This window comes from Medicago sativa, chromosome 5 (assembly GCF_051527215.1).
Source record: "Medicago sativa cultivar Bolivia chromosome 5, Bolivia_mono, whole genome shotgun sequence".
Lineage (NCBI taxonomy): Eukaryota > Viridiplantae > Streptophyta > Magnoliopsida > Fabales > Fabaceae > Medicago > Medicago sativa.
Window position 1 is genome coordinate 22053607 of NC_140753.1, and position 19056 is coordinate 22072662.

General features: G+C 33.4%; 2 protein-coding genes across 6 annotated transcripts; both read right to left on the bottom strand.

Moving 5' to 3' along the window:
- Positions 1-646: 646 nt before the first annotated feature.
- Positions 647-6062, bottom strand: LOC146921021 (uncharacterized). Of its 5 annotated transcripts, none has more exons than XM_085714414.1 (9): positions 5564-5995; positions 4179-4217; positions 3630-3797; positions 2678-3002; positions 2345-2586; positions 1964-2263; positions 1789-1890; positions 1175-1462; positions 647-921 (listed from the first exon to the last, which is right to left on the bottom strand). In XM_085714414.1, exons 2-9 carry the CDS (start codon positions 4185-4187, stop codon positions 850-852), a joined length of 1506 nt encoding a protein of 501 aa, XP_085570540.1. In that variant the 5' UTR covers positions 4188-4217; positions 5564-5995; the 3' UTR covers positions 647-849. The 5 variants fall into 5 exon arrangements, with proteins under 5 accessions (XP_085570540.1, XP_085570543.1, XP_085570542.1 ...); XM_085714417.1 differs by having other exon boundaries at positions 2678-2993; positions 5564-5703; XM_085714416.1 differs by having other exon boundaries at positions 2345-2577; positions 5564-5703.
- An 8931-nt stretch (positions 6063-14993) lies between these two features.
- Positions 14994-18727, bottom strand: LOC146921022 (Pectin lyase-like superfamily protein). Its single transcript, XM_085714420.1, has 8 exons — positions 18230-18727; positions 17977-18105; positions 17634-17801; positions 17443-17481; positions 17125-17332; positions 16506-16587; positions 16292-16400; positions 14994-15605 (listed from the first exon to the last, which is right to left on the bottom strand). The coding sequence occupies exons 1-8, from the start codon at positions 18452-18454 to the stop codon at positions 15192-15194; spliced, it is 1374 nt and encodes a 457-aa protein (XP_085570546.1). The 5' UTR covers positions 18455-18727; the 3' UTR covers positions 14994-15191.
- Between the last annotated feature and the right edge of the window lie 329 nt (positions 18728-19056).

Genomic DNA, 19056 nt, shown 5'->3' on the forward strand with positions numbered 1-19056 from the left:
GATGAATATGTAAAAGAACCAAACCTGATACATCTTTCATGTGTCCAACATCCCTTCACTCTCACAAGCTGAACTTTCCTTTTCCCAGGGCATCATTTCCACTCTCTTACTTTGTGCCTTCATCTTCTTTGCTTTCAGTACCTTTTCAACCTCTTCAAACCAGAAAACACAAACAATTTTCAGAAAAATATTGTTGTTAAATACGGTTATAAGCAGTGGTCTAACGCAGCAGAGTTCAAAGAAAATGGTATTGAACCATGATGCACTATTTAGTACAAAATATTGTCAAATAACGACTGTAGTAATAGCAGAACAACACCTTTGTTAAGCTGAAATTGAACTGACTACTATTTTCTACAATTCGCGATTGACAACACTCGAAACATGAACAGAAAAAAATACAATGAGAAAACAAACAGACCCTTCAAAATAAAGAAACTACCTTAGGTTGTGATGAGCTATAAGTATGCCTAAAGTGATGAGCTATATCTGACTTAGTCTTCAACTCAATGAACCATTCCTTCCTGATTCTCCCCATAAAGTTGTTTCCGAGACGATCTTCAAGGCTACCTTTAGATCATAGTGGCCAGAGAGGTTGGCAACTGTTTTAATATCATGATAATTTGAAGCATAAAATGCAAGAATATATAACAACAAATTACTTAATTTCATTTATATACATCATTTAAGAGTATCAATGTTGATCCATACATTGAAAGTAATTAAAACTATAAATAAAGTAGCTTAAACATTCAAAAACCAAAATACTAGTGGATTTCAGTGGTTGACCATACAAAAAACTACATCATAATTAGCTCATAATATATCTACATATCCAAAACGGCGTTGCTAATGATTCTCAAGGTGGTAACTAGACTCGGAGGAGCACACACCATCTCTTGGCGATTCTAAATTTGTTGGCTGAAAAGAAAAAGAAAACAATGATTAGCAACATCAAAGTACTCATTAACACTCAAAAAGAGCAAAGACAATGTTCAAAATGGATAATAAAATAAAACAACAAAGTGAAACGGGCCTTGTAAAAATAACACCTAACAACCAAGTAAAAACGCTCAAGCTCCAAAGAAGTCGACAACAACAACCTGACCAACCCCAAAAACTTAACATCCTAATCCAAGCAATAAGAATGCAACTTGTGAGAATACAATTTTACCTGTTTTTCTCTAGAATTCTGCATTTGCATCAAGAATGCAACTTGTTCCTTCAAGATATCAACTTGCGAAGCCTTATCCTTAAGTGAATCAATTTCGGCTTGCATTTTCAACATCTTCTCATTAGCCTCAAAGGACGACGCCGTTCTAGCACGGTGAGAAGTAGAGATTTGAGATGGTGTTATCCCAAGTCCCATAGAACGCACATATCCAGGATGTTCTTTTCCAAACACTTTGACAAATGCTTCATTCTCTGAATGAGTGTTTTGCATTTCAATTTGCAACTGTTCCTGCATATATTATCAAATTATCATTACTAAAATGTTTTCATATTATTATGATTAAAATGAGAGGAGGACCATATGGAGGTGTGGATAGAAAACAAAACTAGAAAGGCCTTTACATAAGAAATACATTGTCTTCCCTCATATCATTTATATTTTACGTATAGATATGAAGCAATACTAATTACAGGTGCAAACAAAGGCAATGGAGTGGAGATATTGCAAAAATTGGCATCACAATTGTATCACATGCATACATGACTATTACTGTATGAAAAATATCAATGATCGATTGAGTGTTTAAACATATAAATGACTGTAATTGCACTTACAGCTTTTTCCTTGGCCTCTTCATTGACATATGACCCGTCGGACTTCTTATGAGAAACTGAAAACATTTCTTCCCTACTATATTCTCGACCATCTCTTACTTCCTACAAATAACCACATATAATAAGTAATTGTGCAATTAAGTATTTAATCAATGACAGATTGAGTGAATCATACCAACTCGTCTCTCTTCCTCGCAAGAGAAATTTTTCCTAGTGTATGATGTGTCGTTAGTTTTTGCCTATTTGCTGCATTTTTTCGTGCCTTCTTTTGCGTTTCTGGCTTCCGCCTATATGCTACGAAAACAGCCCAATCGGTTGCGTCAATAGAATGTGGATAATTTGCAAGATTCACTTCTAATGGGAGCTCCCATTTATGATGTGCATCGAACAATCGACATCTTGCATCCTTCCATTTCCTTGCAATACTTGTCAAAATATATTTTTTGTTATCTCCATCATCAACAACAAATTTTGTCTTGAAACATAAACATAGAAAAATAGTTACTAAACAAAAGAAACAATAGATCAGAAATATCTAGTTGTATATCAATGTTACCTTTATTTTTTCATCATAAACTTTAGTTTTTGTTTTCTCTGGAATTTGGTCCCAACTTTCGAACGTTATCAGAAAATCTCTATACATTCTTGCAAGTCTACCCAAAAATTCCGCTAACAAACCAGCTGCTAATCCCACAGGTTGACGATCCTTCCATCTTGTTATTATCCTTGTTCCATTAGGAGATTCTAGCAACACATCATCCACCATTAAACGCATGTTTGAAACATGACCTGCCCCATCTAACATATAAGAAAGTAAGTGAAATATGACATAAGTCAATGATGTAAAACAATGAAATTATTTAAGATAATTTGGAACCAGATTACTTACTTATAACTTCTACATCCCAATATTTAGATTTCTTTTTTTGAGTAATATTCGGCTCATCATCTAACATGTCATCTTCAGAATCAGGGAATGGAATAGAATGATGATGTGAGGTGGCCTGGGAAAATGACAGTTCAGTCACCTGGACTATTGTCGGCGGTGTTGTCACCTTGCTAGTTAGTGGATATGTCTCTTGGATTGGTGTAGGTGGTGGTGTCAAATGTGTAGGTGGTGGAGGGGTTTGTGGTAAATCATGCGAACGGAGGCGCTTCTTGTTGGCTGCCTCGAGAGCTCCAGGTTGTACAAACCTTGAACGACCCTTCACAAACTAAATAAGATCACAGTCATAAATATGGAGGGATTTGATCGGTCCAAAAAAGAAAAAATAACTATAGGAATCAAAAGTAAAATTAAGATCACAATTTCATGTGCATAATCACATTATGACATCAACAACATCTGACATCAACAATACATTATGAATATATAGATAATTCTCAAACTATTTGAAACCATTACGAATAAACTACTCACATACATAGTACTATTTTCCATAACATTAGTATAGTCTTCTACGAGTCAGTATGACTAAACTTTTTGAAAATCGTATATAAGAAAAGAAAATTTGAATCTTGAAAAGACAGAATGTTTTAATCATCCTATACATGCAGCAGATAAGAATGCAAACAGCTCACTACAATGTTAAATTTAGGTTCTTTAAGTTTTGAGAAGTGGTTGAGAATGAGTTTGTAATGGATGTCTATAAAACATTTAAACAATATCATACATTTCTAGCTAACACATAAACTATCCTTTAAACACCAAATATAAATGACATAATTAGTTAAGAAAAATATCAGATACACTATCCTTTAAACACCAACGTGATAAAACAGGTTGTGAGCCAGAAATCAATAAAAAAAGGTTCTAAAGTTTTAGAATCAATAAATCATACCGATGAAGGTTTTTTAGTGGCAAAAGAAGATTCGACAAGGGATTGGGCGAGAATTGGCAGATTGAGAGCGCTAATCCTTTTATTATTATTATCATCAATTCTTTTGAGCCGTGCATACTCAAATGGTGTCATTTTTTTCACAAGGTTGAGACTCCAAAAACACTTGCACTGCAAGCATTGATGATAAACAAGTCAAAACAATGCAAATAGCAAAGCATACTAGGATAACAAAAAACAAGAAAAACAGTTAGGCTTTGTGCATAATGGATACAACACAGGTGTGTTTAGGCTCTGTGCATAAATCACTTACCTGTTCAAAAATCTATAACCTCATATATATACAAAATCCAACAATCATCATGCCAAGATTTGTCATGTTAATCTTTTGATGTAAGACATACCAAGAACATGAAATAAAGTCCATTGCTCATATATTTTCAACCAAAATGAAAATCAAGTAACTTATTCTTAAAAAATGTAAAATGAAGCAATAAACCAAAAACATGAGCACATTGTTAAAATTGTTGAAGGGGTTTCTCAGCTTCTTACTAGAACCATGTGCTCAACCTCAAAGTATAGCCCTTCTCTCTGAATGTGTAGAGAAAACAATTTCAAACAAAATAAGACGGGAGTGATATTTTTATGGCAGACAATTCTAGAGAGTATGATAGAGGAACCATCAGGCATACTCATTAAGTTGCATATATGAGATTGAAAAAAAAATACATACAATGATTTATCATTACCGGTCATGGGACAAGAAAAAGAAGTTAAAATTTCAACGACAGAATTCAAGCCTATTATTAATTAATTTATTTTGACCAAAAACATTGCTACATATAAGGAAGGGTTGACACAAGAACCATTAAAATATAACATCTAGTGTGAGTCATTTGTTCATTTTATCTCCTTTTTATTTTAATTAATAATAATAATAATAAAACGTTCCATACATACATATCATAGAGGAAAAATAATTATGTGTGCTAGTATAGGCTAAAATTAGTCATTCCTGTTGCATAGATGCCACATCTCACTTTTACTATATTAATGTAATTAGTTGCTCAAACAAGATAGTTTAGGACTCATTGTACTCGTAATATAAAATAAACATTCTCCATTCATAACAAAAATAAAAATAAACATTCTGCTAGTCATTTCTAAAATACTATAAATGTTAAAACGGTGACTAAATACTTATAATTTATCGCTTTCTGAAAATATCATTCAACTTTGTAACCACACAAATGAGAGAAAAACCATACATAGAGAGAAGAAGAGCTAAGCTAAGCAAAGGAGAGAAAAGGGCCCCAAGGAAAGTAATAAGCAATCTTAGAGCAAATCAACACAAGTAAGAATCCTATCAATAACCTTTATGTTATTTTTATCAGTGAAGAATCAAAATTATCCCTCATATTTTTCTTAGCTCTAAAAGTATGCTCATAAGTTAAAAGTATGTTGACCGTTCTCTAATTTTCCAATGGAATCATTAATTTTATAAACATATCATACACTTACATAATTTTAACAAATGAGTAGAATTGGTATATAAACTTTTATTTACAAAGGCTCTCCCATCTTCCATAAAGTGAAAATAACATGTATCTCAGCCTTACCTTTTTTATACAAAGTCAATCAACAACAAAAAACCGTTAAACAAAACCATATCAACAACAATAACAACAAATTAGTACCAATTTTGTACCCAAAAAAAATCTCCAATTGCATAATAACAAAATCCCAAATTTTGGACACATCAAAACCCTAACAATGGTTTCACAACACAAATATATTACTCATAATCCCAATTTCATAATCAGTAAACCAATTAAACACTATTACAGTCATATAAAAGAATCCAAAATCAAAAAACCCTAATTTAAAAAGGGGGATTCATTCATTCAGATTGTTCTGTTGAATGTTAGAAAACAAACCTGGGTTATAGGTGCAAAGGGAAAATATGAGGGGTTCTAAGATTCCAGTCAAGAATCAAAATCAACACATGCATGCTACGTGAGAAGTGATTTAGGGTTTTCCAAGTGAGAAGTGATTTGGGGTTTTTCTGAAGGATTGGCCATGGTTATGGACGGTGATTTGCAGTGATGATGGACGATGAAGGATTTTCCATGGTTATGGTGAATGGTTTGCGATGAAAGGGGAGAGATGGTGAATGGTTTCTCACTTTCTCTGTGTGATGGTGTGATGGTCGATGGAAAAAGTGAGAAGAGGAAATGTGATTATTGTTTTTTATGTATTATTAATAGTTTTGAGTGGGAAGAGGGAGTCAAAATTTTCACTCAAATTTCATTTGCCGCTAAAATCAAGTGAGTTCCCTGTTTTTAGAAACAAAAATATTGCCGCCGCATATGACCAACTGTCGCATGAACTGTCGTAGAAATAAAAAAAATAAAAAATCACTTTGCAACAGTTGTGCCAAAGTGTCGCAAGACGAAGGGATGTTTGTTACCTAGTACGGTAGTAGAATAAAAGTTGTTTTACCATCAAATAATTTAAAGATTATTTATCACATAAGCTTAGCTCAGATGGTAGGGATATTGCATACTATATGTAGGGGCTGGGGTTCGAACCCTAGACACTCCACTTCTCCACAATTTAATTGTGTGAGCTCTAGTCACTAGGTTACTTGAAAAAAAAAGTGAGCTCTAGTCACTAGGTTACTTGAAGAAAAAAAAATTATCTATAAAAACTAACGAAAAGATGAATATTCACGTGTCCGTTTTTCCGCTCTTTTTATTGCGTTAACGTTTGAAAATTATGAACGGTGTTTTTTTAAGGAAATTTTGATTTGATTAAAACTAACCGTTTTTCCGCTCTTTTTATTGCGTTAACGTTTGAAAATTATGAACGGTGTTTTTTTAAGGAAATTTTGATTTGATTAAAACTAAAAATATAAATGTGTGTTGTTTGTATTGAAAATTAAGTGCATTTTTTAAAAGAGAAAAAGTCAGCCAAAAGAGCTGAAATGAGTTGTTTTCTTTATATATAGTATAGATTTTATGAAAAATTATAATTTATTTTGCGTTTGTTTTGCCTAATAAAGATCACTTTTAACCAAGTTGCTTGGGCTCCAGTGGCAAAGAGCTCCTTCCAAGGACGTACCCGGGGAATACCGGGTTCGATTCCCAGGGGGAACAATGTTTGGTAAGGCATTTCTAGGTAAGAGCATCTATCTTTGACATAAAAGCAGCAGATGCTGAAGAAAGAGATCTGATTCTACGTTATCCAGAACTTGTTGGGAAAACGAGGGAAGAAATGATGATGGAACCCTTTAATAGGACTGAAATCAGATCGTCTGTGATGGGAGTTCCCATAAGAATCACTCAGGAGGTGATTGCTTCAGTAATTGGCGTAAAAGCTTTTGAAAAATATTATGGGATAGAGATTCCAAATGTTAAGGATAGCTCTACAACACCAAAGAAGTATGCTGACTTGGATATGGAGAAGAAGATACTTCTGAAAATACAATATGAGAATCTGCTACCAAAGGGTGGTGGCAGTGACCAACCCTTATTGGCACATAAAGTTTTCATCCACCATCTTATCAAAGGGGAGAAAATCAACCTGCTAAAGTATATTCTCAAATACATGGAGAACCAGCTTTGGAAGAGTCAGAACAAGGAAAGATTCTGGGTACCTTATGGAAGACTACTTTCTGAAATCTTTCATCAAGGAGGAATAATTGCAGCACTCAGTACAACCAGATTCTATCACTTGACTATGAGGAGCGTTGGACATCCCTGAAGAGCAAAGCTTCTGAATTGATAGATGCTGTTAGCAAGAAGTGTCTGAGGATCCAAGCTGCTGCAGTAAGAAGACTTTTGAAGAATCTGCACCAAGTTGAGCAAGCTAGAGGTCCAGTTTTGTGCCTAGCTAATGAGCCTTTCTATCCAGAGTCAGAGTACATATCAAGGGAAGCAAAGGTTTTCAAGATGTTGAAGCAGAAAATGGCAAAACAGGCTGAGCTCCTGAAGGAATCTAAGGATAGAGAATATTCTCTCCTTCAGAGACAGTTAGCTCTTGAAGAAACTGTGAAGCAACAAGCTGAGCTTATGAAGAAGCAATCAGAGGAATTTACTCGTATGATGGCATTGATCCAACAACAACAACAAACCAAACCTTAGTTGCACACCTTAGTTGCTTAGTTGAATATTGTTGTTGATGCTATACTGTTTATGCTTCTGAGATTTATCTTAGCTTTGAACTTGTTTTTGCTTCTGATTAACATGTTTATATATTGCTCCTGACTTGCCCTGATTAACCTTGAATTGACCTTGCTCTGATTAAATATTGTTTTTACTTTGAAGATGGTTAATATACTTTGATTATATGCTTATATTGCCCTGAACCTATTTACTCTATGGTTTTTCTCATCTCTTCTTTTTGTTTATACCTTTAAATAACATGTTTTATAATAAAAATTGTTGTTGGTGTCATTAAAAAAATTAGATTGTATTTGTTTGTTACATTGTTGATGTCATTAAAATAGATAATCATAATTAGTTTTGCTTTGTTATAACTTGAAAGTAACAAACATTTATAATTTTAGTTTTAATCAAAATCACAATTTCATAAAAAAAAAAAATTGTTCATAATTTTCAAACATTAACACGAGTGCCCGTCTTTTCGCTGATTTGAGTAAATGATTTTTTTAAAAAAAAATATAACAAACGGCCTCTGAGTGTCACAAAATGCCTAATTTATTGTAGTGAACATTAATTCGACGATCAAAACAGACTCAACCAACTTGAAAGCAGTTTAGGTCGAATATTCTTGTCATTATGGTTAGAGTTGTAAGCTTGATTAGTCGTAAGAGTTCGATTAGTCATTGAACGTTCATCCAATTACTTTCATAGTAAGATTCTTTCAGTTAGGGTAAGAGTTGTGAGTTTGATCAGTCATCTTGAACGTAGTCTAGGTCGAAGAATCTTCTCAATACGGTGAGAGTTGTAAACTTGATTAGTCAGTGAAAAATTGGATTAGTCACTGAACATTCATATAAGTACTTTGACTACAAGATTCTTTCAGTTAGGGGTAAGAGTTGTGAGTTGATCGGTCGTCTTGACATCTTGAAAGTTTTTTAGGTCGAAGAATATTGTCATTAGGGTGAGAGTTGTAAGCTTGATTAGTCGGTGAAAAACTAGATTAGTCACTGAACATTCATCCAAGTACTTTGACTACAGGATTCTTTCAGTTAGGGGTAAAAGTTGTTAATTTGATTAGTCGTCTTCACATCTTGGAAGTAGATTAGGTCAACGATTCTTGTCATTAGGGTGAGATTTATAAGCTTGATTAGTCGATAAAGATTTTGATTATTCATTGAACATTCATCAAAGTACTTTGACTACATGATTCTTTCAGTTAGTGTAAGAGTTATGAGTTTGATCAGTCGTTTTGATATCTTTAAAGTAGTTTAGGTCGAATATTCTTGTCATTAGGGTGAGATTGTGAGCTTGATTACTCGGTAAGAGTTTGATTAGTCTTTAAATGTCCATCCAAGTACTTTCACTGCAAGATTCTTTCAATTAGGGTAAGAGTTGTGAGTTTTATTAGTCGTCTTGACATCTTGAAAGTAGTTTAGGTCGAAGGATCTTGTCAATAAGGTGAGAGTTGTAAGCTTGATTAGTTGGTGAAAAATTGGATTAGTCACTGAACATTCATCCAAGTACTTTGACTACGAGATTCTTTCAGCTAAGGTTAAGAGTTGTGAGTTTGATCGGTCGTCTTGACATCTTGAAAGTTGTTTAGGTCGAATATTCTTGTAATTAGGGTGAGATTGTAAGCTTGATTAGTTGGTAAGAGTTTTATTAGTCTTTAAACGTTCATCCATGTACTTTCACTGCAAGATTCTTTCAGTTAGGGTAAGAGTTGTCGGTTTGATTAGTCGTCTTGACATCTTGAAAGTAGTTTAGGTCGAAGAATCTTGTCAATAGGGTGAGAGTTGTAAGCTTGATTAGTCGGTGAAAAGTTGGATTAGTCACTGAACATTCATCCAAGTACTTTGACTACGAGATTCTTTCAGTTAGGGGTAAGAGTTGTGAGTTTGATCGGTCGTCTTGACATATTGAAAGTTGTTTAGGTCGAATATTCTTGTCATTAGGGTGAGATTGTAAGCTTGATTAGTCGGTAAGAGTTTGATCAGTCGTTCTGACATTTTTAAAGTAGTTTAGGTCGAATATTCTTGTCATTAGGGTGAGAGTTTTAAGCATGATTAGTCGATAAATGGTTTGATTAGTTAATCTGACCGTTCAAAATGACATTCTTAGGCATAAAAGGATAAAGAAATCAGAATTTCTCATATCGGGTTTCCGGAGGTACGTCATTCGGACGAACTATCCCCTCATAAACTAGTCAACTTAGGAACTAGGTTACTCCGGTGACCTAAACGTGGCTAGAATTTGAACGACAACAAGTACAACCAATCCGACCGTTCAAAATGACCTTCTTAGATATAAAAGGCTATAGAAATCAGAATTTCTCATATCAGGTTTACGGAGGTATGTCATTCAGACGAACTATCCCCTAATCAACTAGTCAACTTAGGAACTAGTTTACTTCGGGGACCTAAACATGCCTATCACCTGAACGAAAACAAGTACAATCAATCCGACCGTTCAAAATGACATTTTTAGACATAAAAGGATAAATAAATCAGAATTTCTCAGACCGGGTTTCCGGAGGTACGTCACTCGGATGAACTATCCCCTTAAAAACTAGTCAGCTTATGAACTAGTTTACTCCGGGGACCTAAATGTGGCTAGAATCTGAACGACAACAAGTACAACCATTTCGACCGTTCAAACTGACCTTCTTAGATATAAAAGGCTACAGAAATTGGAATTTTTTCAGATCAGGTTTACGGAGGTACGTCATTCAGACGAACTATCCCCTAATCAACTAGTCAACTTAGGAACTAGTTTACTCCAGGGACCTAAACATGCCTATCACCTGAACGACAACAAGTACAATCAATCCGACCGTTCAAAATGACTTTCTTAGACATAAAAGTATATAGAAATCATAATTTTTCATATCGGGTTTCCGGAGGTACGTCATTCGGAAGAACTATCCCCTTAAAAACTAGTCAACTTAGGAACTAGTTTACTCCGGAGACCTAAACAGGCTTATCATCTGAACGGAAACAGGTACAATCAATCTCACCGTTAAAAAATACCTTCCTAGATTTAAAAGGATATAGAAACTTGAATTTCTCAGATCGGGTTCCCGGAGGTAAGTCGATTGGACGAACTATCCTTTCAGAAACTAGTCAACTTAGGAACTAGTTTACTACGGGGAACTAAACAGGCCTATCATCTGAACGACAATAGGTACAATCAATCCCACCGTTAAAATTAACCTTCTTAGACCTAAAAGGACATAGAAACTTGAATTTCTCAGATCGGGTTCCCAGGGGTATGTCGATCAGACGAACTATCCCCTCAGAAACTAGTCAACTTAGGAACTAGTTTAGTCTAGGGACCTAAACGTGTCTATCGTCTGAACGGCAACAAGTACAATCAATCCCACTGTTCAAAATGACATTCTTAGACCTAAAAGAATATAGAAACTTCAATTTCTCAGATCGGGTTCCCGGAGGTAAGTCGATCGGACGAACTATCCCTTCAGAAACTAGTCAACTTAGGAACTAGTTTAGTCCAGGGACCTAAATGTGCCTATCATCTGAACGGCAACTGGTACAATCAATCCCACCGTTCAAAATGACCTTCTTAGACCTAAAAGGATATGGAAACTTGAATTTCTTAGATTGGGTTCCCAGAGGTATGTCGATCGGAAGAACTATCCCCTCAGAAATTAGTAAACTTAGGAACTAGCTTAGTCCAGGGACCTAAACATGCCCATCATCTTAACGGCAACAGGTACAATCAATCCCACCGTTCAAAATAACCTTCTTAGACCTAAAAGGTCATAGAAACTTTAATTTCTCAGATCGGGCTCACGGAGGTAAGTCGATCGGAAGAACTATCCCCTCAAAAACTAGTAAACTTAGGAACTAGTTTACTACGGGGATCTAAACAAGTCCATCATCTGAACGGCAACAGGTACAGTCAATCTCACCGTTCAAAATAACCTTCTTAGACCTAAAAGGATACAATAACTTGAATTTCTCAGATCGGGTTCCCGGAGGTAAGTCGATCGGAAGAATTATCCCCTCAGAAACTAGTCAACTTAGGAACTAGTTTACTACTGGACCTAAACGTGCCTATCATCTGAACGAAATCTTGTACAATTAATCTCACCGTTCAAAATGGCCTTCTTTGACCTAAAAGAATATAGAAACTTGAATTTCTCAGATCGGGTTCCCGGAGGTAAGTCGATCGGACAGGGTTATGTCTTTTTTGATTGTCAGAGTAATGTCCTTCCATGTTGACTATGTTTCTAATGCGATGTTTTGTCGGATCGACTTACATCGAAGATTCCGATTTTTGGAATTTCAGTTCTTGGTACATTCTTATTCGATAAAGATCATATTCAATGGTCTGATTGATTATATTTAACATCGTTAGTCGGTTGGTTCCATTTTGATCGTCGGAGTAATGTCCTTCCAAGTTGACTAGGTTTCTAATGAGATAGCATAATTTAATTATGTTTGTGCTATAAATCTTTTCCATGTCAAGTATTGAATGTATCCAACATTAGTGTAATTTTTATTTTATTTTATCTAATATATTTTTTTCGTAGGATGAAATTATTAAAAATATTAGTAATCTCGTCTATATTATTCACTCCGGTTTAAAATGAATATCACTTTAACAAAAATAATTTGTTTTAAAATGAATGTCATTATCACTTGTTAATGTACTATTAATTACTTCTTTTCAATTATATCCTACTAATTTCTGGTAGAATACAGCGAGTCTCGATCGTTATTAAAAGTAATAAAAAACAAAAAATAATAATGTGTTGGTATATTACATGTTCCTCTCAAGTGTAGCGATAAATATTTATTAAATAATTTTTGACTCTTGTTAAAATCATACTGGTGAAATGTTTTAAATTAAATTAAATTAAATTAATGCAACTTAATGTGCAAATTTAATAAAAATAAAAACATTATAAAAAATTTAGAGCAATGTTACTATATATATATACATACACGTACGTTGGTTTTTAATCACAATTGAATTGCAGCTTAGTTGGTTGGGTAAATTTTACTGAACAATTCATTGAAGGAGGCATGGTTTGATTCTTGTAGTAGGTAGTTTCTAAATTTTTGTTGTTTTTTCGATTCTTGTAGTAGGTAATTTCTAAATTTTTGTTGTTTTTCATTTGCATCTGACCTTTGTTGACCGACACGTGGCAGTTTCTTATTGGGCGAAAGATCATTTCCTCCACTCAATCTGGTGGTATTAAAAAAAAAAAAGTCAAATCATGGCAGATTCTGTCTAGTTAGTATTCATAAAAAAAAATTAAAAATGAAAAGTCAAATCATGGTAGGTTTGGCAGGTTCTGTCTAGTCAGACAATAGATAAATATTTAGCTTATGAGTTTTTTTTTACCTGTACCGTACTGGAGTAAAAGGGTCATTTACTTGTGTCAATAGGAAGTATTCATTGTCAAAAAAGCAATTTTCATTATAGTATATAGAATTGCCGTAACAAATAGTGACAATAAAATCACACTGCTGCGATGGTAAAAAGGCTTTGCAGTTGGCTTGAGGAACCCGTGTTCGAACCCTGTGTTGGTCCTAGTCTCTCCTCTCTCGTGTTTTTTTAGTTCTTTTTAATCATTGCTATTTTTCAAAAGCAGCAAAAGCAGAACAACAAAAATAAAAACGTTTGGAGGGATCGAACTCGTGACCTTAAAGTAAATCAATACGGATTCAACCGCTGCGACGCAGGGAAACTTATGTTAATGATTTCATTTATTTTTATTTATAAGAAGAGAATCGATTAAAAATAAAAACTAACAATCACTCATCATCTTCAACCTCCAACCGGGTCATGTTGACCCGGTTCAGACTCTCGAAATCCGAATTAAAACTTAACATTTTTAGACCAATTTCAACGTCGAAAACAATGACAATAATACAGAAACTTTATACAAATTGTTTTCAATACTAAACTCTTGTCATCCTCTTTTTCATTCCCTTTTTTCCAGATCTGGGTTTAATTGTAGATGACAATGAGTTCTTTTTTTTAATGGTTGAAATATGATTTTTTACCATATCTGTTAAAGAAACGAGTTTTGGTTTGAGATAAAGAAATTCAATTTGTTATTATGTTAAAGAAAACGATTTTAGATGGTGATTTCACAATTGAGTTACTTTTTTAATGGCCAAAATGCGATTTTTTTTTCAGATCTGTTAAAAAAATTTGATTTTGGTTTGAGAGGAAGATTTATAGATCTGGAAATTTTAATTTTTGATTTTGTGTTATTGTTGACAATAATGTTTTTTAGGTTGTGATGTTTGTGGTGAAGAAGTGATGATGATGAACAATGATATGTGATGAAGATGAAGAAAACCATTAGCAAAAGAAATCAAGAAATTTTGTGCTGGAAAAAAAGATGATAAAAAATCAAGTATATTGAATACTGGTTTAATAAAAATAAATTTGGATGAAAGAGGATATGAATAAATAAAGAAAGTAAAGTAGAGAGGAGAGAAAATTTGAATTAGAAAAAAAATCATGTGCAGAGGGTGTACCATAATAACATAGAGACTATGTAAATCTAACCATTAAAATTATAAAAAAAAACTGATCCATGGTGGAACATATTGGCAACTGATCCATATTAGAATTTGTCTCTTTTCGGTTCCATACTTCCCCTCTTCAACCCTTTTTGGTTCTTTCCTCATGATACAAATTAGTAAAGCTATTTGTACTAAATGTGACACAAGAAGAAAGTCATATGCGCCGTCTACTATATTGACAATCGCACCGAGAAATCTTGATTGCATATTTGTTACTGGTTAGGCAGTGACATTAAATCTTATGGTACATCAAAGTCAAAGTCAAAGTCAAAGTCAAGTAAAATAGAAGTTTATATGTTGTGTGCAGCCATGTAATTTTTTCTCGATATAGCACCAATGCACAAAATATGAAGAGAAAATGTGTCGTTATAATTTGTTCTTTTTTTTTATATTGAAATGAATAATTGAAATAAAGACATATTTATTAGTTTTATACGAGGAAATTAACAACAATGGAAAAAAATGATAATATTAAAATTATTGCTTATTTTTTTGGATTTTTGAAAATTTGTCCGGATTAAATTAGGGCACTACATACACTATGATTTTAGTCAAATTCACCACTAATTCGAACATGTTATTGGAACTCTAGGTTATTTTTATTCTCAATAGTTAATAAAACAAAAGATAAATAGTTAGGATTTCATGAAATCCAAATATTTTTCACTTAGTACCCAACAAATAAACTAACTTCGCTAGCTACTACTACATTCCAATGAAAAGAAAAGAAAAAAACTAAAATTTACACCATCACCACCTTCACAAAGTTAAAAAGCATTTAGAGAAGGGAAGCTACAATAAAACCCAAAACTAATTAAAGATAACAATATCTATAACAATTTATAACATACACTATCATGTGACTTTGCTATCCTCTTAATTAATCCACCACCACTTCTTAAACAATAATCAATACTTGAAGGTACCAATTGACCTTGTGATTTTCCATAAGAGTTCCAACACATAGCTTGTTGCATACCTCTATATTTAAGGGAAGGTCTTAACTGAATGTCAGTTAAATCAACATCTGTACATGGTATGGAATTGCTGCAAGCTAGGTGGACTGGTTGAACTGCATAAGTGCCACTTATTTGATCAAATTTAACACCAGAAATTATCACTGTTCCTGTTTGGTTCTTGCAGATTTGTTTGTCACAATAGTATTGGTCTATCATTACTGGATACATAACATCATAGACCTTGATTCTTGCAAATGTTACATTTTTTACCATACCATTGCCTCCCTATTCAAAGATAAAAATTTGCTCAAATTAATATTGTCAATTAGATCATATAATGTTAGAAAAAATAAAATTATCAACCAAGGGCTTGACATCTTTGTGCACTAAAGCTGCCGCATATGCAGAGTCTGGGGAAAAAACTACCAACCAAAATTATACCAGAAAAATGAAATACTTCTCTAACTCCCGTGAGTTAACTCCCGCTGAGAAATACACCTGCGTGAGCTAACTCACGCTCGGCTATTTTGACGGGAATGAGCAAAAACAGATGGGAGAAGAGTCATTTCCTATAAAAAAAATTGTTCAGTCTAAGATGGATATTTGGAGCGTGGCCCGTTAGCAGAATTTTGAACAGGCTCTCATATCATCTTAAAATTTATGGTTGGACCTAACACAACTCCACAAAATTGACTTGTGAGACCTCGCTTATAAACACGTGTTTAGGTCGTATCACTTTCAATGTGCGACTCTTAAAGTCAAATTGTTTTCCATGTAAGTTATAAGTTATTCCATAAGTTATTCTAAAGAGCTTATGAAAATAAGCTGAAAAGTGAAAACAGACTATAGACATGTCATAAGCTATTTTTATAAGTTATCTAGAATAGTCTCTCAAGTGTTTATGCCAGTTCAAATAAGTCAATTCTAACATATTCAGTTTATTATTATTGCGCAAGTAATTAGGTTCATACCTGCCATGTTTTGATCCTTGCTCCATATAGAGTATTTTTCATTGTAATATCCTCAACAATGATGTCAGAGACGCATGCCACACTCTTGTCTTTTCCTAATCCTCCTAAACTATATTCACAAAATTAATTTTGTATTATAATCAGTAACTAGCTAACAATAAAGTGAAAAATGCCAACTTTTACTAGCTACTAGGTTCTATATTATTTTTCTTACCTTATGCCATGACCAGGGCCACATTTAATGTGGTGGACATGAATATTAGAGCAACCGGTTTGTATGGACACACAGTCATCTCCTGATAATACATATACAATAACAACAAGTGTCAATATTATAAGCTTGTCACAAAAAATAACTTTAATATAAGTACTATGATGCGCATAATGTTACAAGTTGAAGTTAGTTTAACTTTATAAGATGCACGTTTCAAAAGTTAGTTGCTGTGATTCCTTCAAAAAAAAAAAGTTAGTTGCTGTGACAGTTTACCGTTTAAACTTGAAAAGACAATCATTCTTTGTCAAATTTAAGCTCAACAATTCTAAGTGGACAAAGCACCATATGGCTATGATTTAACAATTTACTAGATTCTACTTTTTCAGGTAAAAATGGAATGTACAATAATCTATGTAGTACTAATATGAACACCGGACGCGATATTGATATTGATACTGACACATTGACATCGGGAATAATTTGAGAAAATAGATGTAATTGAACGAAACCACATGTGTCAATGTCGTATCAGTATCAAACACAAGACACTTCTTTAATCGGAATTGCCGATGCTAGATAGATAGTCATATAAAATAAATTAATTTAATGAATGTCTTACCAGTTCCAATATTAGAATGTTGAATTTCTACATCCTGTGTATTTTGCAAGTGAATGCCATCAGTGTTTGGACTATTTTCCGGGGAAGATATTGTAATATTGTCTACTTTGATTCCCTTTGAGTTGTCAAATTTTAGATGGCATAAAGGACTGTTTTTGATTTTGATATCTCTAATCTTTACAAAGTTGCTAGAATAGAATCTTATAGCCTGCATATAGAAGTGTCAAACAAGAACAATGAGAAACTATTAGACTCGAAATTAAAACAAAAATACACGAAAATAATGTTAGTTTCTAAGGGAAAAAATGAAAATCTTACAGTTGGCTTCATGCTTGGAATTTGTTTAGAGTGAGTTTTCTGCAAGAATTTGTACCAACAAAGTGAGACTTTGGTTATGAAAGTTTAGAGGTCTACAACAGCATTGTAACGGAAATTCTGGTCGCATGAATCGCATTTTACCTCGATATAAAGGTTTGCAGAATAACCGCGAATGTAATATAAAATCGTACCTGTATATCGTAAAGTTTTGAGGAGCTCCACCAATTAGAACCTTGACCATCAATAGTGCCATAGCCTTTGATAGTGAAATTCTGCACCCATTTAAAATTTATCCATTGAAATAAACTGGACTTTGGCCATGAAGATACTTCAGGAGGAGCCAATATTGTTCCATCTATCTGTAACAATTCAATTTGTACTATCTTATTTATACATTAAACATCTTACATTCAAAATGTAACATAATATCATTTTTATGAAATAACAATGACATGTATTTATGTTAGTCATGTTGCTAAATATGTTGGTTCAAGTGGTTAAACACAATGCAAAAATGGGTAAATGAAAGTAAACCTGAAGAGTAAGATCAGGCATACAAGGGCCTTGTAAATTAATAGGCTTAATGAGGAATTTGAGATTTTCTGGAACTTTGATTGTTGCACCAGAAACTTTGCATGCACATTTCCATGCAACTAGAAAGGCCTGCTTAATGAACATAATCAACTATATATTATCTTAAATGCTTTAAAAACTCATTTTTATGATAAACATTAATATATTATAGTAGTTGAAAATCATTATAATCTTTAAACTCCCATTTGATTACCTCTGAATCATCAGAAACTCCATTGCCCTTTGCACCAAAAGACATAATATCAAAAGTGTTTGGTTGAATTGGATGAGGATCATAATGAGGAAGAGGATGTGATTTTTTGTGATGTTTGTGTAGTTTTTTCTTCATGTTAGTGTTCCTTGCATCCACAGAAAATGTGACAAAGATAAGCACCAACAAAGACATAAAGAGTTGAGAAAAACTTTTGTTTCTCTTCATTCTCTAACCAATTTTTTTTTTCAAATTTTTTGAAACAGTGCTAGCAAAGAAAATATTAGGAATTTCAGGTGGTTTTGAAGTTGTGTGGAAGTTATAGATAGCTATATATAGTGGAATATGGTGGAAATAGTGTTGGTTTGCTTTTAATTTTTAAAGGGCTTGCTTTTAATTAAAAAAATTGTTAAATTGATAATGCATAAAATTAGGTTCATTTAGAGGACGTGGATTCCCTTGTTACATGGTATGAAGATGCCTATAAGTTTAAGATGGGCTGTGAACTGTACAAAAGTTTATTTTTTTAATGGTTATGCTTGCTTTTGGCTGCTTTTTGCATTAAGCTGCTGAATCAGAATTTGTTTTTTGAGTATTTTTGTCCTTATATGATGAATATTCTGGTTGATTATAAAAAATAAATTTAAGGAATAAGCATTAGAAAATATGTTGAGACCCCTATTCACCTTAGTCAATAATTGTAGTCAGGTAGTAAACTGATCTAAGTTGTTGAATGAAGATCCAATGACTCACATCATGGCTTTGACAAATGAAATATTAGAATCTCAATTCTTTGAGTTTCATCCACCGCCGAGAGCATTTACAATGGC